The sequence below is a fragment of the Python bivittatus genome, unplaced genomic scaffold (assembly GCF_059951505.1).
Source record: "Python bivittatus isolate LINGU-HERP-01145 unplaced genomic scaffold, Pbiv_v1 ctg000530_np1212, whole genome shotgun sequence".
NCBI classification, from domain to species: Eukaryota; Metazoa; Chordata; class Lepidosauria; order Squamata; family Pythonidae; genus Python; species Python bivittatus.
Window position 1 is genome coordinate 9,630,957 of NW_028277085.1, and position 21,290 is coordinate 9,652,246.

The 21,290-nt window shown below is 43.9% G+C and overlaps 1 protein-coding gene across 2 annotated transcripts; it reads left to right on the forward strand.

The window, feature by feature from the left end:
* The first annotated feature begins 3,104 nt into the window (after positions 1–3,104).
* On the forward strand, positions 3,105–21,290 carry TM6SF1 (transmembrane 6 superfamily member 1). Of its 2 annotated transcripts, XM_025170554.2 has the most exons (10): positions 3,114–3,517; positions 7,690–7,793; positions 8,661–8,758; positions 10,779–10,882; positions 11,946–12,028; positions 13,250–13,371; positions 16,024–16,128; positions 16,584–16,676; positions 17,993–18,112; positions 20,989–21,290. In XM_025170554.2, the coding sequence occupies exons 1-10, from the start codon at positions 3,426–3,428 to the stop codon at positions 21,178–21,180; spliced, it is 1,113 nt and encodes a 370-aa protein (XP_025026322.1). In that variant the 5' UTR covers positions 3,114–3,425; the 3' UTR covers positions 21,181–21,290. The 2 variants fall into 2 exon arrangements, with proteins under 2 accessions (XP_025026323.1, XP_025026322.1); XM_025170555.2 differs by lacking the exons at positions 13,250–13,371; positions 16,024–16,128; positions 16,584–16,676; positions 20,989–21,290 and having other exon boundaries at positions 3,105–3,517.

Here is a 21,290-nt window from a genome sequence, read left to right on the forward strand (position 1 = left end):
TAGCAACTGAACTTGTCAAGAATGCTGCCAGCCACAGAAACTTTTTTCGAAAGACTGGCAGCCTTAGAGGGACGTTTTGCTGAAAGAAGCAAAAAACGAATTGATGATTTATGGATTTGAAGACTAAGAAAGCTGAGGACTAAATGAAGGGGTGAAGGGACTTGTAAATTACTTAAGAGGGAAGAAGGACAATAAGAATGTAATTACCTGTTAAAAAGAAGGTCAAAGTCATCTATATGTTTCTTAACTTTGGTTTTCTCTTTCTTTCCTTGCACTCTTCTGGTTTTTTTCTTGTTTCCTTTTTTTCTTCTGGTTTGTTATTCTTATATGAACATTTTAAATAAATATAATAATAATAAAAACAGAATGCTGCCCAGATGCATAACCAGCCTGTGATAGGATGTGGACATCTTTGAACAGAAGGTATGAATGTGTATGGAAACGAAGTAGATCTTAATCAGCTAAAGAGGTCATGCGAGCCATATAGGAGGGCTTAACGCAGGAGATGAAGCTTTTCTGCTGAAATTATAATATAACACGTTTAAAAAAAAAACAAAACTTTTTGAGAGATCCCTTTGAACTGCGAGGCCCTGAGTTGGACCTTGCATAATTTATGCCTAAATCGGTTTCTGAGAAAACGAGATCAAAATGAAATTTGCGGTCTCCCTTTCTGATCCCTGTCCTGCCTCTATTCCCTCTGTCCCCTCCAAAGTGAACAAAAACTCCATTCACCTTGAGGCTGACCTCGGATGGTATCAGAAGGCCAGGGAAAAGGCTCTTGAAACCCAGCCTGGATAAGGATCACTTAAGCCTGTCATGGATAAGGAAGAGAGAACAACAACCAGATGCGGGGAGGAGAGGAAAGAAAGGTTGCCCGGAAATGTTTGTGACATTGTTAAGGGCATATGGGGAGGGGAGGAAGGAGAAGATTTATCCATTTATTTACAGATCAAATCATCCTTTATTGCACTCATTAACCAACAGATTGGATTTATATTCCATCTTGCTCTCAAGGCTCCAGTTTATCTGCAATAGAAGCAGCCTATAAGCTTGGGTATAAACTCCAGACCCCATCAGCGCAAATCAACACTACTGTAATGTGGGCTACAAATGATGTCATATTAGCTCTGACCAGTAGGGGGCACTACACAACTGGTTTTGTGCATATTGGGACTCTTCAGGACTAGATCTCATCCATACTAGATTATTGATGCTCAACCCTTTAACAGGATTCGAACCCACAGGCCTTGCATTTGTTGACTATGATGGGCATTTATTTATTTATTTATTTATTAAATTTATATGCTGCCCATCTCCCCCAAAGTGGGACTCTGGGCGGCTCACAATTAAAATCCAAAACAATAAAAACAATAAAAATATAAATATTCATATCCATATTAAAATTAGCTAATGGCAATTCTATATAAAAAAGCTTCTTTAGCTTGCAGCTCAGCTTCACCATAAAATTAAAACTGTGGAACACAAACCCTTAGCAATCAAACAATCCTAATCCAGAGATCTTGGCTCAGAGATCCGGAGAAAAGACTGATGTTAATGACATGTGGGAATGACCTTGGGGGACGGAGGAAGAGCCACAACCAGGGGAATGGTCGGATAAGCAGCAGCTGACCCTGCAGAAGGAATGGGATGGGGCAAACATCTCAGAAGGGACCCTCCCTAGTTTCATGGGCTGTAAAAGTGATGGGAGAGACATGTACTTTCAGACTTGCAAGATTTTGTTAATGGAACCTTACAATAAAGTAGAATTAGTTCATTTGGGTGTGTTTCCTGTCTGGACTACCTCACAAGGCTGACATCCATCTTGCAAGTTCCCCTGGCTGTGGTCCTTCCTCCTGTCTCCCAAGGTCAGTCCCACATACCGTTACAATCAAGCTCAATACACTCTCTCCCAGATGTGCTGGAGACCTTCTCAATGGCTGCTCAAGTGGTGTGTCCAGAAAGCTTCTTAGAAAATCAAACCTTCATGGACCATGCTAGATTTTTCCTGTAGATGTGTTGGACATAACTACAGGAATGCTGCTACAATCTGCTATAATGCTACAATCCCCACAATTCCTGTTCAGCAAGACCTTTTGCTGGGAATTGTGAGAGCTGAAATCAAAGCTGCTTAAAGAGCACCTGGATGGAGAAAGTGGATATTTTTAACTTGCTTTTTCAGGAACACTGTCCCCTCCATCTTGAGCAGTATATCAAAACTTAACAATCACAACCCTTGGTATGACACCAGTAAAGCATCTTCATTTATAGACAGTGGGAGCAATACATATTTCTTAATATGAATTGGAAAGAAATGACTTTGAAATCTTCTTGAAGGCCTTGTAATGCTGATATTATGCTTGTTTCTCTAGGAAAAATCATGGGAGATCTCCATGGGGTTGAACTTGACTCCTGGGGACTTGACGGACGCATCCACATGGTTTTTGGAGCAGCAGTGCTGAAGCGGTTTGCCACTGATTTCTTCTGGAATGGTTTTTGATCCTCCACTCCAGGCTGGAGCTTCTGGGATTTCTTAATAGCCCACCAAGAGCTAACCAGGTCCTGCATAGCTTTCTGAGATCAACCAAGGTTGGCTAGGTGTTGCCCCAGGCCTCCAAAGGAGTGTGAGTGGACCCAAAGCAGGTGGGTTCTCATCCTCTGCTCCACCTTGCTATTATCTTTCCCCTGCACAACATCGGTAGCCTCCACCTCTGGCCAACAGCTGGATTGGACCTGAGAAACAAACCAGTGGCCAGTGATGAGATGGGGCAAGTGAGGAGATGGAAGAGGAGGAGACGGGTCCTGGAGAGGGTTTTGCTTAAGATCCCGGGCCTGAACCCCAGCCTCTGGGGGCTCTTGCCTGAAACCTCGGCAAGGGAGTTACTGCCGCCAGCCCCGGTCGCCCATACAGAGCTGGCTGCGCAACGGTCTGACTCAGCACCCCCGATGTCCTAGGCTGCCTCTGCCAGGCTCCCTCTCCGGGTTGCCTAAACATGGCCATGCCCGCCCAGAGACCCGCTGGACGGGGGGAGGGGGCGAGGAGGAGGAGGAGGAGGGACGCCAGCAAACCCGCCCGCTTTGGCCCGATCCGACCGGGGGGAGCAGCAAGAGCGGCGCTGGAGGCGGCGTCTCTCCGGCCATGGGAGCCTTTGGGCGCTCGCTCCGCTCCAGCAGCAGCACCAGCAGCGCACAAGGGCGCGCCAGCTTCGCGGGAGGGCTGGGGAACGAGGCGGGGGGCCCCGCGCATCGGTCGGCCGGGCTGCCAGCCTGGAGCGCATGGAGCAGCCGGCGAGGCAGCCCTGAAGCGCAGCGCCGGAGCGCCCGGAGCCGGGAGCCGCATGCCGCCCGTGTAGCGCCCCCGAGCCCGCCGCCGCGGCCGGAGGAGGAGAGGAGGAGGACGACGACGACGGAGCGGGCCAGCCGCTGGGATGAGCGCCTCGGCCGCCACCGGCGTCTTCGTGTTATCGCTCTGCGCCATCCCCGTCACTTACCTCTTCAACGCTTCGGCTGCCACCGGAAGGTGAGCGAGGGGGCAGGCGCGGACGCGGCGCTCGGGCAGCGCTTTGCCACGTGTGCGCCGCGAAGCTGGGCTGGCGTAACGTGAGAACGTGACTCGCGGAGGCGAAGGAGCGGAAAGAAGGCGCAGAAGCAGCAACGAACATCGCGGGGCGCGGGGGGGGGGGCGCGCCAGAGAGAGCGAGCTTCGCCCCAGGTAGAAAAGCTCGCACGGTGCTGGGGTTGGAAGGAGGTAGCCCCGTCTCTCTGGCCTATCCGCCCGGAGAGATTCATCCCAACGACCGGGCGGAAGGCGCTTTGCAGGAGTGGGGAGGATTCAGGGGAGGCTTGTAGGAAGCCGCGCTGGCACCCGCTGGGCATTGGTTCTGAATCAACACGGATCCAGCTGATCCAGCTGTGTGGCTCTGTCGTCTGCAGGGTCCTTGAGAATAAAGCACCGCGGATTCAACGAGGTTGGCTTAGGAATGGGGGTGGGTTTGCTGGAGTATTAGATTCGTTCTTTGGGGGAAGAGGGGTTTGAATAAATTGAACAGCATCCTCAGCCTTCAGGTTCCATCCTTCTCTTCCCCTGCTTCGGCTGCTTGCCCCCCCCCCCAACTCCACCAGATGCCACAATGGAGGACTGTCGGCACATGGGTTTGGAGGGCAAACCCAGGCCTGCCAGTGGTTGTTTTCAAATCATGCATAAGCCATTATTTGTATTAACCATGGTTTGTTGGCCACTCTGGGCCAGATTGTGGCGTACCCTGAAGCGCGGCGGAGTTCACCTAGCATGCTAAATTCAAAACAAACTAACCGCTTTAGAACAAGGAGAGAGACTGCAGCCTAATTTTGGAACAAGTCCAGTTTATAAATTCACACCCAGAACATTTGACGGAGTTTGAGCAAACCCAAAATGGCCGGGTTCCCATGCCACACTGTCATAAACCAGACTGTACAAAGCAGAGTTGTTGAATTTCCTACACCCCAGGTCACTACACCTAATAAAATTCTCTGGGAACACCCAGTTAACTCAGGGCTAACTAACCCTTGATTCAAAGAACCACACCCCTGTGTTTGCAACAAAACAAAACACAACTTAATTCATAAATGAACTGCTCAAACGAGACGGGCAGGGCCACAAACGTTGTGGGAGGGGTCATGGAAAGGCATGGGGGTCATGCTGTAAAATCCCTGCCAAATAGTGACAGTCTTGCAAAGAAAACATTCCTCCTCCCCTCCCCGCCCTTCCCATCTTGGCCTTCCCCAATCTGGGTCTTGCCCAGCATATCAGCAAAGCAGAAGTTTGGGCCGCGTATCTCTACCATCCTCCCTGGGCATTCTGTGCATCCGGCTGGCGGTCTTGCTGCTCGATGTCCTTTGCCCCTGGAAAAACACCTTGAGTGCGCCCGGATTGTGTTTCAGGTTCTATAAAGGGGGACATGCTGAACAGGCTGTTGTTGATGTGATGGCACAGGAGCTGCCCTGGGGAGGGCCGGGCAGGGGACGCGAGGAGGAAGCAGGGCTCTGGCTACATGCATAAGCTGGGCTGGTATTTTTAGAAGCCGCCCTGCCCTCGGCTGCTTGCGCTGACATTGTGCGGAGTGGGTCACAACAATAGCCAGCAGCTGCGTTCTCCAGAGGAAATGCCAGAGGTTCATTTGTCAAGAGAGAAGTGCCAGGCCTGGCCTGAATGCAAATGCTTTCTCTCTGGAGCCCATCTCCCCTAACTCAGCAAAGAGAGTTGGAAGAGAGCAACTTGGGTCAGGATCAGCATCCCCAGACATCTGCTCATATTTACTTAGGTTATTTATTTGTTTGATGTAAATCCTTCTTTTCGTCCAGTGGTTATCACTCTCCCTCCTCCAGTTTCCCCCATCACTACCCTGTAAAGCCATGTTTCTCAACCTTGGCAACTTGAAGATGGGTGGACTTCAACTCTCAGAATTCCCCAGCCAGCTGTAAAGTAACGGAGAGAGAGAGAGAGAAGGAGAGTATCCCAGAGTTTCTCAACTTCGATAACTTGAAGTTGGGTGGACTTCAACTCCCAGAATTTGAAGTTGAAGTTGAACAGAAGTTGAAGTCCACCCGTCTTCAAGTTGCCAAGGTGGAGAAGCACTGCTATAAAGTAATGGAGAGAGAGAGAGAGAAAGAGAGTATCCCAGGGTTTCTCAACTTCGATAACTTGAAGTTGGGTGGACTTCAACTCCCTGAACGTGAAGTTGAAGTTGAACAGAAGTTGAAGTCCACCCATCTTCAAGTTGCCAAGATTGAGAAACCCTGGACACTGGGCACTGATGGCAGAGGATAGACTAAAACCTGGGCCTCCCTGCTCTTTTTTTTTTTTCTTCGGTGCCTTCAGGTCAGTTTTTGACTCCTGGCAACACCCTGGATAGTCCCTGCAGTTTTCTTGGCAAGGTTTTCAGAAGCGGCTTGCCCTTGCCTGCTTCCCAGGGCTGAGAGAGAGGGACTGCCCCAAGGTCACCCAGCCGGTTTTCATGCCTAAGGCGGGACTAGAACTCACCGTCTCCTGGTTTCTAGCCTGGAGCTTTAACCACTAGACCAAACTGGTTCTATGCCTACTCATAGTCCAGGCCATTAATCACTACACCACACTAGATCTCATAGCCAAAGCTGGCAGTCAGAGCTTTTAGGCTGTGGCTTCTCCCTTTTCTTCCTCCTTGTTGCCCTTCGCTTGCTCACTCCAAGTACATCAGCAACGGGTTGCAACAGAAGGACGCGAAACATTCAGAAACACAAAAGACAACAGTTAGCAACGTCTGTCCTCACCCTCAACCTGCGGTTAGCAGGGGAAGTAAACTTTGCTGCAGGAACTGAAGTTTGGAAACCATTAGGGCAAGGTTGATAGCCACAACAAGGGTATCTGTCTTTCTTTTTACTGTGAACGGCTCTGTTTTATGAAACATTACAATTAAAAAGGTAAAAACGAATACAGACTAGAAGAAAGAAAAGAGTAAAAAGAAAAAAATTAGAAAGTGCAGAAAAGAAAAAAAATATGAAAGAAAAATAGAAAAGAAAGAAAAAGAAAAGAAATATATAAAGAAATGACTTCCCTCTTCATCACAAGATATTTACTGTGAACTTGGCGCTATTCAAACTACTATCCATCTTTTATGGCGTCCCTTGGGACCGACATGCACACAGAATGACTTGCTGGCCAGAAATATTTTTGCCATCAACGTGGCCCAGCATTGGGCGAGAATTATATAAATCTATACTTCTATTAAAGTTTTTAATTTTTAAAAATAATAATATTTTTATAATTTAGATTAATACTTTTCCCTTTCCCAGTTCCTGCATTTCTGACACGAGCCGAGCCGAGATCACAAGTTTAAACAATGTCAGTAACTTATCACCTTCTCTTAAAATGCAACCAATGGTCTCTTCTTCCCACATCCCATCTCTTATCTATCAACAAATCCTTACAGCGACAAATGTATCTGTCTTAATATAGTCCTGCTCTTCCAGGGTTCGTTCATCACACTAAGTCACCGTTTGCTTAAATAAGGTTTATGGCAAACTCGGAGCTGGGTTCCATGTTATTATCTTGGGGTATCGTGCAAACCAGGGCTTTGGGTGGGTTGGAGCATAGCACAAACACATCTCGCTTTGTCCGAGGGTGGCAAGCGGTCTGTTCGAGCACATCCTCAAAGCCTGCCCCCCACATATCTTCATTAAGCCAGTGAAATATGACAACACGTCCAGCAGCGCCGGGTCTTTCTGCAGCTAGGTCTTTCCTGGTATTAGTATTTTAAGGAGAAAAAGGAAATGCTGAGCATGTATGTTCCCCACTGAAGCTGCACAGTTCCTTTAACCACAGACTAACAGAATGCTAACCTGAATTTGTCCAAGAAAAAAGAAAAGTCAGTTCTCATTTGTTGTGGCTCTTGTTATAAATATCAGAGGCTTCTTATATATCCTGCGCTGCCAAAGATCAGCAAAATTTGTCCTGCGGGGAAACATATTCACTGTTCCAGATTTTTCACCGAGGAGCTATCAATAATGATTTCCCATGCCTGTAGGATGCTCTGAAATGCATAATTTGAAGGGAAGAAAAACAGTGGGTGAATTTGTCTTTCTGTGTTGGTTTTATCTGAGGAATTGAAGGGAAAAAACCCTGTTAAGATCTATTTTTTTCCTCTTTTGATCTCTCATTTCTGTTTTCAATTCCTGTAGCTCTTGGGTCATTGTAGTAGCTGGATTGTTGATTCTGATCTTAGTGGGCTTGTCAGCTCGATTTCTGGTGAAAAGGAGACCACCAAGCGACCCACTTTTCTATGGTAGGTATTGGTGTGTTGTGGAAAAAGTAAACTGGAGCATCTAATTGCTAGCTCATGTAAAATTTAAATCACATTGCACTAAATCATGGTTTAAATACAGTTCGTTGAACTGCAATTGGCTGAATTTGCATGACATGCTAAGCCATAAACTAATCATGTTGAGCCAAAATCCAACAAGCCACTCTATGCTTTAGTGGCTTGTTTGCATTATCTGAACTATATACTGTATATGACTGAATTCATTCATTTTCTGGGTTTGTACAATGTAATGAATAATAGAGTTTAGATCTTCATCAGACCTGATTCAGTATGTTGTGTGAAGATAGCTATTGTTATTATTCATCTTTGAGAAATTAAGGTTTCCCAATATAAGAACAAGTTGTGGTAAATCTGGAGTTTAGACACCGGCCTTATTCTAACCCATAATGTAGTTCATTTATTTTTGACTCGGTGCAATTGGTGATTCCACCCAGGATGATATAGCATAAAGCACAAGCTGGGGCCTTATAGCTAATTCAAAATATAATAAAAATAATTCTGGTTTAATGTAATGCATAAAGGCAGCCAGTGGTTGTTCCTCAGAGCTCAATCAGTTGGTAGCAAAAGCTTTATTCCATTCTTCCATGTGTAACTCCACCCGCCCCCCCGTCCCAGCAAGTAAGGGACAGGAGAAGATAAGAGGGTTGCAAATGGAGGACGATGATGATGACATCTGAGCCCTGGAAAAGTCTGTGAATGAGGCCAGGCAGTTGCATAAAAACAGCTTGTAGAAGAATAAATTGGATAGTCCTGAAGATGCCATGCGATTCCTAGTTGTTTCTCGTGTAATTAAAATGTGCCTTCTTTTCTTCCCTGGTTTTGCTGTAGTTTACGCTGTGTTCGCTTTCACCAGCATCGTGAATCTAATCATTGGGCTTGAACACGATGGGATAATTGATGGATTCATGACTTATTACTTGAAAGAGGTAAATAATTACATGTCATTACGGGTGGAGGAAGTGGGTAGGCACCTGGGACTTCTCCTAGAACGCCTGAGTGGAAAGCAGCGAGGTTCTGTACTTACAAAACATCGTTCACTTCTGCATCCTTGATGCTGCTAGGCTGGAGGTTTGCCAACGCACGCTGAGAGCTTTACGTTCAGGAAGCAAACGGCAATCTCTACTAGCTGCAGATTCTCGGAGTTGCAGGCTGAGGATGCTGGGAGAGGCTGCTGGAAAGAACAATCGACTTCTATCATTTATCTTTCATTTGAAGAGGCCAGAAAGGGCTCAACTCCTCTTTTTTGGGGTGGGATCCTAAATCCATTAAAGTGATGGTCGGGTCATGTATTGTTTGAGCATTCCTCTGATGTGATGATATCCTTCCTGCTTGCAAGCTTGAGGCTTTCAGGCTGGTTGTGTGATGCTACGGTGACGTTATGAGTCATGAAAGGCCAAAGAAACCTCACCAGCTTAGATATTTCCTCCCTTTGCATGGCCTTTTGTCTAAAGGTGACAGTAAATTGAATAACAACATTCTTACATTTCATCCAGAGCAGTACACCGCTCTCAAGCTACAGTTTGTAATTGGCCAGCAGCTTGCTTCGCTTCCATTGTATTTATTTCCATTCTTAACTTGTTTTTCCCCCAAGTTGATCTGAATGGTCTTGGTGGTTCTTCCAGGTACAAAACACATCTTTTTTTCTTACCATCACCCGGGGAGTGAGGTTAAGCTAAGAGAAAGTAGCTGGGTTCACACGAGGATAAAAAAGGAGCTGACTTGCGGCTCAGAGCACTGTGTGAGCCCAACGTGGTTAGTTTTCAATTGAGCATGTTGGCAATCCCGTGATATTGGGTCGTTAACCATGTTTTAGCATGTAGAAAGCATGTTTATCAGGCCCTGATGGCCTTGAACAAGCTTCACGACTGCATAGAGCAGTGTTTCTCAACCTTGGCAACTTGAAGAAGTGTGGACTTCAACTCCCAGAATCCCCCAGCCAGCCTTGCTGGCTGGGGAATTCTGGGAGTTGAAGTCCACCCCTCTTCAAGTTGCCAAGGTTGAGAAACACTGACATAGAGATTTAAAGCTGCAATTAGTTTTTTTAATCGATATCTGTGATCACATATGACATACTGAATGTTAAACTTGGCAACCACATTTTAGTCGACTAGATTAAACTAAGATGGATTTGCATATTACTCCAGGTGTTGTACAAATTCAGGAAAGTGAGTTAAACCCTAGTTATATAAATCATGGCTATGTGTGTTACAGTCACAGCCAAAGCTGGGGAGTGCTCCTTCCAGATGTTTTAGAATAAACACTCAAGAGTCTCATCTAGGCTTGCTGGTGGGGGTATAAGCCAGAAGGGATGGAGGGCACCCCTTATCTGTCTCTGCTCCATGCCATTCTTGCAACTATGATCCTCCCCTAATTGGTTAGCCAACAGCAGCTCTGGAGCATCTAAATGCTTTAGCTTATGATATTTTAGCCAGCTCTGATATATAACTTAGCATGTTAACTTTGAACAAATAAGGTCTTAAAAGAATTAAAAAGTGGGGGCCCCTATAGGTCTGTGTTAAGCCAAAATGCTTCTCTGCCTTCACCATATTGTTCATTTCTTTTCCCTACAAATCTTTTCAAGAGCCATCCTATGACAGCTTTGTCCTCCTCCTTGGCTTCCCACTTTGATGTTCATGAAGAATTCTGTACCATCCCTACCTCCAAATCCTTGGGATGTTGTACAACTGAATTTAGAGCAGCCTTCTCCAATCTGGTCCCCCCCTATGTTGACTAAGGTTCATGAGAATTGAAGAAAGACGCCAAATGGGGAAAGTTCTATCAGTCTCTGTTGGAGAGTTAAATTCATTGCAAAGACGACAATGACTATCATTATGCAACACTTTTTCTCCAGCAGGTTGAAGTCAGATAGCTCTTTTGTTTCAACTGAAACTGCAATGAAGCCTTATCTTCTTTGTCATTCAGTTGCTCATCTGCTTATTTCCATAGGGTGAACCTTATTTGAACACCGCTTATGGCCACATGATTTGCTATTGGGATGGCTCAGTCCATTACCTGATGTATCTCTTGATGGTGGCAGCAATTGCCTGGGAGTACGTAAGCATGGCATTTTCGGGGCACCATTGGGTTACTTTGCACGCCTTTCCAAAAATTCTATGTGCTGCCTTACCAGCAGACAGGAAATTAAAGGCTGTTTTTTCTTTACTCAAAAGAAAACCTTCCTCCAACTAAATACAATGATAATAGTGACAAAGAACAGAACAAAGAACCAGCGTATCGAATGTATTCTGACTGAGTTGTCAAAAACATTGATGTCAAGAAGAGCTCTTTAGCTATTTGGGACTGTTCCTGCTTTTAAATTTTATAGCTGAGATGCACAGGCATCCTGTATATGTGTGTGTGTGTGTGTGTTTTCTAATTTCTAAATTAATTCCAGATTAATTTCTAATCTGGAATACCATTGGACCACCTTTACCTAATGTGCTAAGCAATGTTATTGGCTTATTGAATGTCGTAGGCTCAACTGAGTTGGGGTCAGCATATGAAGCAGATGCCAGACCCTATTATGGATGATGAGGATGAGGATGAGATCATCATCATCATCATCAGCTCAGTTTGGATGAGGCACAAATTAACAGTTCGTTTATTTTTTATTAGATTTATAACCTGCTTTTCCTCTAAGAGAAAATATACAGGACTGTTTTCCTCCAATGTGATCTTCACAAAAGCATACCTGTGATGTAGGTAGGGCTGAGAAATAGTTCTTCCAATGACCTTCTGTGGCTGAAGGTAAACTTGAACTCAAGTCTTCTCGGTCATGTGCCAGTACCTTAATCTAACAAACTACATTATGGATTAGGTGTGTCTCCCGCCACTGTGATGCTATTCCCATTTAGGTGGGATTTTTTTCCTTCACATTGCAAATCCCTCACTTTTTGTCCTCCACCCTATAGGACTGAATATTTTAAAAATGGACCCATTTAAGTTTGAAATGAATGCAATGAGAGTACCCAGTGATTTATCAGAAGTAACAAATCAACACATCCAGTGACGATAAATATATAGGCCCATATCGTTGGTATGACTGTACCTCCAATAAGAGAATCTGGATCATAAATGGTATCTGAAAGCAAGGCTTTCTACTTTCTCTTGCAGGGAAAATTATCGGATGATTGGCTTGTACTGGCTGGGATCCATCACAATGAGCATAATTGTCTTTGTCCCTGGAAATATTGTGGGTAAGGAAACATCAAGAATGCACTTTGCTTTGGGGCTACAATAATTGATCTCTTCTCAGTGTCTTGCATTTTCAAGGCAACAAGATCAGTGGTTACCAATGAAATGCAGCACAGGTAGTCCCCAGTTGAAGTACGAGCTCTCTTCCCAAGGTCTCTCCTTAAGTTGAATTTGTACGTAAGCCGGAACTGTATTATTGTATAATGCTGCATAAGTAGTATTGTGTAATGACCTCAAACCATTGTGTATTTAACTCGAATTTTGCTACAGTAGGCTCCGCTCTTAACTAAGGGTCATCCTTAAACTGGGCGTTCTTAACCTGGGGACTACCTGTATATTATATAGCATCATACAGCAGGTTAGGGGCATCTAGCTAACTTTGGCCAATCTCGAAAGCTAAGCAGCATTAGATCTGTTTAGTGCTTGGACAGGAGGCTACTGGGTGAACCTAAGATTGCACACTAGACTGGAAAGCCAAAAATGCAACAAGACAGTGGCTATTCCCTTCTGTTATGTTCCAAGAAAACTGTATGAAATCATCAGGAGTTGAACTCAGCTTGAAGGAGACTTTACTCCTGCGGTCGAACTAAAAAAAATAATAATCACAATCTCTTTGTGAGTTATAGTAAACTGAAACTAAATGGCATCATAGAATTCTGTCTTGTACCTGAAATATACTCTGATTTATATTTGGTGCCTTCTAGGGGGAAAACACAGAATGAAGTAGAATATTTGAGGTGTCTTTCCCCCATTTGTGCCCAATTCTTGGAATAAATATCAACCAGTATGGAGTTGGTCATGTTGGCTGGGAATTTTAAGAACTGTAACCTAACACATCTGGAGGGCATCCAGTTAACAAAGGGTGCCCAGCTCCCTCCAGATGTGCTTGAATTTAACTGCTGTAGTTCTCAGACAGAGCATCTGGAGATCATACACATTTACATGAAAGTGGCTGTGTCTTCATGATAGGGGGGTTAATTTTATTTTAGCCTAGTCTGATACATGAGCCCAGCCAGGGTTCATGACTAAATGCATTGTGTGAAACTTTGAAAGTGGATTACCTGAATAAACCAGGATTCAAATAACCACAGCTAAACTTGTCATGCAAACAAAATCAGTAAGCCGCATTGGATTCATTGTGATTTTCTTCTGAATAGACATGTTGTGCTGTACTAACCTCTCATTAACAATCTTTAATTCATGTTTTCACTGTTGCTGAATAGGAAAATATGGAACAAGAGTTTGTCCTGTATCTTTGTTAAGTGTACCATACATTTGTCTACCTATATGGGCTGGTTTCAAAATCTATAATCAACCTCCAGCAGCTGCCAATTTTCCAACAAAGGTATTCTTCTTGCTACTATTGTCATTATGAAAATGAGGAGGAAAAATGCTTGAATTTCAAAAAAATAGTCTCTTCTCATCCTGATCCCCATTTTCTGAACTTGTTACAATTTGCCAGAATCCTTCTTAAACTGTGGCACACAGATCTGGATGCAATACAGTGTGGTTTCTTGGAGGATTATTTGATCAACTATAGTTAAATCAAGCCATGGCTTAGCGCAATGTGAGAAACCAATGTCCAGTATATTATGTATATACCAAGCCAAGTGAATTGTCATTCAACACATCCAGAGGGCACTAGGTTGACAAAAACTGAAAGCTAGAATAAAGTAAATTAACTCATTTTAACACACCAATTAACAGCTATGCTAATAGGCACTTCTACCCACATGTACTAAGCCAATACAGCTTGGATTTAAAGTATTATGTGAACCTACACATCATGGTTAATAAACCATGCTCAGCAACTTAGCATGTGTGAACCCAACCAGCTGTGGTTTATTCCACACACTCTGGTTAAGCATGTGTAAAGCCAGTCAGGATATGAAGTGAACAATATTGTAGATCTGATGTACATCCATTTAGAAAGGCTTCTAAGGGTGATGGAACTTCTGTAGGACTTTGGACTGCCTGAGTTAGTATACTTTGCATACTTGTGAAACGAAACTTCTCTGCTAACTTTGTAGCCTTCCAGAAATGCCTCGATGACAAGTCCTATTAGCCATGCTGTTTGGAAGTGGTAGAAAACTTTGGGTCCCGGGTGCCAGAGAAGTATACTGGAGACATGGGTCCTTCTCTAGGAGCAGACAAGCTTCTTTCTTGCTTTCTAAAGGTCACCCCTCACTTTCTCCTTCCGCATGAGCACAATTCAGTATCACTTCAGTTCACTGGACTTGGAGGAACGGCTGCCAGTTATAAGCAACCTTGGTGTTTACACAGCCGTGCCCTCCATGGAGAGCCAAAAAGGTTGCCCGGGCTCCCTTGGCTGGGTCTTTTGGCCGCCCTGCCCTGCCCTCCCCCCAGTTGGCAGAGGCCTGACATAGCAATCATTTTTCAATCAAAAGATCTGTCATCTCTGCCTTTTGAAGCGCATGGGAAATGGCCCAATTACTTAAAAGTCTCACAGACGTTGAGATGCTACAGCCATGTGACAAGCAGGAGTTGGCTTTCCTGGGGGGGGGGGTCTGTTTGCTTTTTACAGTCCAGGAAGAGCCCAAGAAAAAGCAAGGGGGGGGCAGGAGAAACTACCCTACTGAAACACATTCCATAGTCAAAGGCTAAGATCTCACAAGAAGTTCACCCATCACACAGTTCATTGTGCTTTTGGCTTAGCGTGTGGAACACACCATGCTGTGGGTTTTGTAAACCACAGTGCAACCCACTGTGGGAACATGGTCATTAGGCAGCAGGACTGCTGTTTCCATAACTACTCTTCCCTGTGGGATGACTGAGATATCGGCCACTCTCCCGGTAGTTACTAGAAGGCCAGCAGGGTTTTCTTTACTCCATGATTTAGGATTCTGTATACTGTGCAAGTCCAGCCAACTGGGGTTGATTCCCTACACCATGGTTAAATAAACATGCCTTAGCATGTGTGAACAGAACCAAAGACTGACCTCTCACACAAGCCATGGTTTGCAAGACACAGTGGCTGGGTTCGCCTAGCCCTAAGCCAAAAACCAATAAATCACACTGCAACTCAGAAGGCCTGGACCCGACATACATATGTACAAACAGAGTATGTCATTTTGCCCTAGCAGAAGAAATGTTTCATGTTTACTCTCCCTATGTTCAGCGTGCCTAGAATCAGAGTCTTGTCATGTAAAGCGGAACTAGGAAGGTTCAAACCATAAGCAACATCTCATCTTCAGGAGAAATTAATATTGATTGGTTTAATTTTGAAGGGAGGCCAAAATAGCAAAGCAAACCTATGATTAACTCTAACTTGGTTTCCAACTCTGCTGCCACAGTTGAAGAAGGCTTCTTAAAACAACCTCACGCTGCCAAATCTTCTCGATGGAAGGAGATGCATGTTTTTACTTGTGGTTTTCGTTCTGCTTTGTTTTTGTGTCTTCTTGCTGTAACAGCTACAATAAATGGCAACGCAATTACTCAAGTTGGCTTGATTCCAGGTATTTTGTATGCCAGACCGAGTCAGGAAACTGTTTTGTTTCTTGAGAAATACATTTTTCCAGGATTTTTTTTTCAGGGGTGGGTGGGAGGAGGAGAGAAAGAGACTTTTGGCTGTGCTCCTACAACATGCTAAGCCATAGTTGGTTTCACTGTGATTTATGGAATTAGGTCTAATTGGATGTTTGCACAATTATTAAATCCTAACACTGGCTGGGTTATGTCACACTAAACCATAAATCACGGTTTAGAAACCAAATGGCTGAGGTCCCCTAGGGCACGAAGCCCAAGCTAAACTGACCACATGATTTTGGCAGGTTCTATGAATTGAACCTATGCGGGGTTCTCCAAATGGTTTCTTTTTGACACTTTGGGTGTGCTCAGAAAGTACCGTTACATTGCAGATGCAAGGAGCCTCCTAAAAACCTTTGGCATTACAAAGTATATTGTTTTGTAGAGACGCTACAAAGCTCTTTGTTGCTTTTGATGCAAACTTCTAACAGGGCTGCCATCCCCGTTGCAGATTGTTAAAAAGGTTCAGAAGAAGACCCTTCTGAGAAGACCTACTGACTTTCTCTTGGCTTCATATTTCATTTTTGCAACAGGGTTTTGCCTGTTCAGGGGCATGGTAAGTTTCTCTTTTAAAAAATGGGTCGTAATCTTGTCACGTGTTGTGTGTGCCATATGCCCTGTGGAAAGGTCTAGGTTTGAATTAAAAAGCATCTTTCTGAGTTTGCAGCTATACTTTAACGTGGGGGCATGAAAGCCGAAGATCCAGGTGTAGGCATCCACAAGGGAGCAAGTGTGAGAAAACGTGCATCACAAAGTCTACCTCTTATATATTTGTGTGCAATGATGCTTCACAAGTCCAGAGGGGTGGAGTCTGTCACATCATGCCACAAAGCATCTTTTGTCATTTGGGCATCATTATAGTTAAGAACAGACACTTACGGCTCCAGGCTGTTTTTTCTTCCTCACATACCTAGGGAAATGGCAGTTGAAGAAGACTCACACTAGGGATTTCCTAACCTGTAGTTTATCGCCCTGAAATTATGATCCAAATATTATGCAATTTTTCTTTAGATTGTTTTGGACTGCCCAAGTGAACTGTGTCGACTTTACAGCCAGCTTCACGAGCCGTACCTCAAGGATCCTGCTGCCTATCCAAAGCTTCAGGTGACCCAACTGTGATTCACATACAACATTTGGTGGCTATGTTATATATTTCAGTAAGCCAGAATGATAGGGTTAATTCATGACCCTAAGCCAGAATCGAGTTGATATGGTTATGGTTTAGAGTTCTGTGTGAACCTAAATGCTGGGATTGGAAACTGGGGGTTATGCATGCCATAGGAACCCAATAAAGACAGTTTCTTCAGTAAGCATGGTTTACCCTGAGGTGTGATGCCTGATTTGACCAATCACACTAATTATCAATATGTTTTTAGACTAAGATCTTACTGGTTGGATTTGTACAACATCCAAGCCATGATTTTCAAGCCTTAATAGCAGGGTTCATGTTTTGCACTAATTTAAAAAACAACAACTATGGCTTGACAAGATTTGCATACCCAACCATTATGGTTCATAAACCATGATTTATGGCTTAGATTATAGTAGTCTGCTTTAAACACAGCACTAACTATAATTTAAAAATGGTGGCTTAGTATGATGCATGAACCTGAATGATGGTTCAAAAGAGGGAAAATGTTGTAAGATCAATTTTTCCCTAACTGGCTGTTTTTCTGTTTCTGCTTTAGTTTTACTAGTGTGGTCTGAAATCAAGAAGTCTCATCTAACTTGAGTGAGATTGAGAATCTGTAGCCAGGAATAAGTTTTGCTTACTTGCAGGGGCCAGAATTAAAACTAAGAGTGTCTTTGCTGAATCAGAAGGAGATTGATTTAATCCAGCAGGCTTTTTCCATTCATCATTTATTCTATTTATTTGAAAGATTTATCCTCTGCCCTTTAATTGAATGACCCTCAGGATGACTTTCAACAAGTTGTAATAACACAGGGCAAAACAAGGCTGCCCTAAGGAACAGTTTTACCCTGGTTTCATACAGTATCACATACTAACACATAAATCTTGGTTTCCAAATCAGAGGTTGGTTCATACAATATGTCAAGCCATAACCAGACAAGTCACATGATAGCTTAGCACAGTGTTTTTCAAATCTGGCAACTTTAAGATGTGTGGACTTCAACTCCCAGAATTCCCCAGCCAGCATGAAGTCCACACATCTTAAAGCATGCTGGCTGGGGAATTCTGGGAGCTGAAGTCCACATATCTTAAAATTACCAAGGTTGAAAAACACTGGCTTAGCATATTATACAAATCAGGTCTTTGGGCATTTTCAGATGAGGCTTTGACTGTGTCATTGCCCTGCCTCATTTACAAAATTGTACAAGAAGACTAGACCTTCATACACAAACAAATGGCTACTGTTTTGAAGGTACAAAGACCAATTCACTTCTCTTCTAACATGCAGATGTTGGCCTATATGTTCTACTCTGTGCCATACTACATAATTTCACTGTATGGTCTGCTTGTACCCGGATGCTCCTGGATGCCTGATTTAACGCTTATTCACGCTGGAGGACTAGCTCAGGTAATACCAGAACGTTTTTAGTGATCCCATACTGAAGACATGGTTTTCCTCTATACCACTTCCACATTCAAGAGGGGGCAAGCAGCTATGAACTAGAACACAGATGGTCCTAAGCCATGGTTTACTGAATCAAGCAAAGTTTGGTGTCATGATGAAGGCACTGGCCTAGAAACCAGAAGACAGTGAGTTCTCGGCCCCCCTTAGGCATGAAAGCCAACTGGGTGACTTTGGACCAGTCTTTCTTTCTCTCGGTCCAACCCACTCTTGTGGGGAAAATAGGAGGCAGGAGTATTAGGTATGATTGCTGCCTTGAGTTGGCCAATATATATATACAGTAGGATATTATCATCATCAGGGTTCACACACCACACCAACCCATTCAGTATGGCTTGCCAACTGCAATGGCTAGCTTCACATATTCTGCTTAAGCCAAAACTAAGTTAACCACACAGGCTGGGTTTGATCAACCTACTAACCTAAAATGATGTGGTTAGCTAGTTGGTGGCTCACAGACTCGTTCAAACCCAGCCAGTGTGCTTCATTTCTGATTACATGTGTTCCATGAACTCAGGCCATGTGTTAATCAAATAAAGATGGTTCAGTCAGCATGCTGTATGAACACAGTCCTCATAAGCTTAGTGTAACAAACTCACTGTTCAATCACTGTTCAGAAGGGATAAAGTTACCTATTCAATTTCTTTTGCTGTTGTTTGCACATGGGGAAATCTGAACGCTGTTACTATACAAGCAGAACACTGTTGCCACTGGAGATATTATCCTGCTTAGTTCAGAGCCCCACCCAGTATCTATTCAGCACGGATGAAGGGCAGACGGAGCAAGATTAAAGAAAGCAGGTAGCTGGATCAGTAATGGAACCAGCTGGCTTTTCTGCATCATGGAGATCAAGGTTCTGAATTCAGCAGTGGTAGAAGGACCATCCGCAAAACCCCATCCAAGGAGCAGCTGGAAGAACATACCAGAAACAATTTCAGGATACTCTTCCATCAGCCACACCTTCAGCCCACATGCAATTAATCCATAGGATTCTTAAGCATCCTTAAGAACTGCTACTGCTAAATAAATAGCCGTCCCAGATAGTTTTCTGGGCTTGTATTCTTTAACATCTAGGACTCTGATCCTCTGTATTTATCGGGGGGGGGGGATTCTCACATCTGATTCTTCCTCAGAAAAGGAGTTATTTGCCTGTTTATTTACTTCTTTATCTCACCAAATTTAAAAAAAAATTCCAAGGTGGTTTATGGCAGGAAAACAGCCCAGAATTCAAATCCAACTATATCAACAATAACAATATTTTAAAAAAAAGTTAAAAAAAGGAAATAAAGAAAAAAATAAACCATCTTACCAAACTAAGTTTTCAATAATTGCCTAAATTGGAGAAACAGGAGAGCTGGCAGATTTTCTTGGTGAGGAGTTCCACAATTGTGGAGCCACCACTGAGAAGATCCTGTGCTACCTTCAGAACACCATGGCCACTTAGCTTAAACAAGCAGACATACCCTTCTTGTAACCTATAGATCTCAGAATACTTTTCCTCAACCTGCCATCATCCTCTCACCTCTCATCAGGTGATACAGACCAATAGTCAGACCACCCCACTGATCAGCACTGGCCCCCCTTTCCCATAAAAGCTCAGGTTCTCTGGAGCATCATCTGATCAGCCCTTCTTCTGCAGGCCACAGTCTGGGATCATGAATTTGGGCACAAATTGCTAATACACCAATGAACCATTGCTTGAAATAGAGGATAACAGATGGGAGACAAAGGACAAAATACAATCCTGAGGAGTCCCAGTTGCTTCTATCTTTACATGTTTGTTTATGCTAAAAATATTCTTTGGCTTGGCAGACCTCTTCTCTTGCGCATAACCTTAGATGTAAATTTACTGTGTGCTCCAGAAAGCCCAGTCAGTAGCACCTTCTCTAAGGACAAGAGAACAAAATAACAACCCCCAAACTAAAGCCTTGCCCTTAGCAAAGGAAACAGCGAATGACTCTATTTTTCACCTTAGCTTTTATCGAGCAGCAGATCAGGTCCTGAGTACTCAGGAAATGCTACATACCATTGTGTCAAGGTTCAAAGCAGGAAAGCTGTAGTAGATGTTCTGATTATATGCCAAGAACTGACACAGAGATATGGACCCTCTCCAAAACATGCTGGTTCTCAAAGCAGAATAATAGGATACGCCATTATGTGCCAATCGTGACTGAGGCTGTGCTTAAAATAAAAAGCAAGTTAATGGAAAATGGGGTACACATTGAACTAGCCATACTGTAGGTTGTTTCATTCTTAGCCTGGTGGTTAAGCCCAATCAGCTCTGATTCACACTTAATGGTTTGCTTAATCAGGGTTAGCTAGTTGATTAAGCCATTGCTGGCTAGCTTCACTGTTTTCACTAAATCATGGTTTTACAAGCTAGGTTTGCCCAAGATGTGAAGCTACACACCTGTGAAGGGGATTGTGGCTTGGAGGTGGCATGCATAATTATTTTGGGACTAGGGACTGCATTTGAATTTGGGAAGGGTATGTTGAAGGGTTGCCACACACCCCAGCCCCCCAAATCGCATGGGTCCAGAACAAAGAAGTGGGTGGGGATTAAGCTAAATGTAATTTATGCTTAAACTGAATTAAAATGATACAAAGTAAATGAAATGGTTTCCGAGATATACTTTGCCCCTTTTTGTCTCATTTAAAAAAGCTATTTAGTGGCACTTGGGGCGGCTCTGGGACTTTCAGGAGCCATGGGTTGTGGATCTCTGGTTGAAGGAAATGTGTAAATGCATCCAGTGGTTATGGGGGATGTGAGCACTGACTCCTACAGAAGTGACTACTCAAAATTCATTCTTTCTGCTTTCCAGGCTCAATTCTCACACATTGGTGCTTCCATACATGCTAGAACACCGTACATCTACAGAGTCCCCGATGAAGGGAAGATGTGGTTTCTCATTCTCAATGTGATACATGGAGTCCTCCCCCAGCTGTTTGCGTATCGCTGTGTCCGCAACCCTGAGTTTTTCATGAAAGCCAAGCTCGAAGAGAAGATGGACTAGGAAGATGGCTTGCCTGCTTCAAAACTCTGTGTGGGATGTCACCAAGAACGGGTCCCAAGTCGGGCCAAATAGCACTGCTGAAAATAAAAGACTTCTGTAGCACTTCTCAA

Coding starts and splice junctions, on each gene's coding strand:
- TM6SF1 (XM_025170554.2), top strand. CDS start 3,426: ATGAGCGCCTCGGCCGCCACCGGCGTCTTCGTGTTATCGCTCTGCGCC. Junction 10,883..11,945: donor GTGGCAGCAATTGCCTGGGA/GTACGTAAGCAT, acceptor TTTCTCTTGCAG/GGAAAATTATCGGATGATTG. Junction 13,372..16,023: donor CTGCCAATTTTCCAACAAAG/GTATTCTTCTTG, acceptor TCCCCGTTGCAG/ATTGTTAAAAAGGTTCAGAA.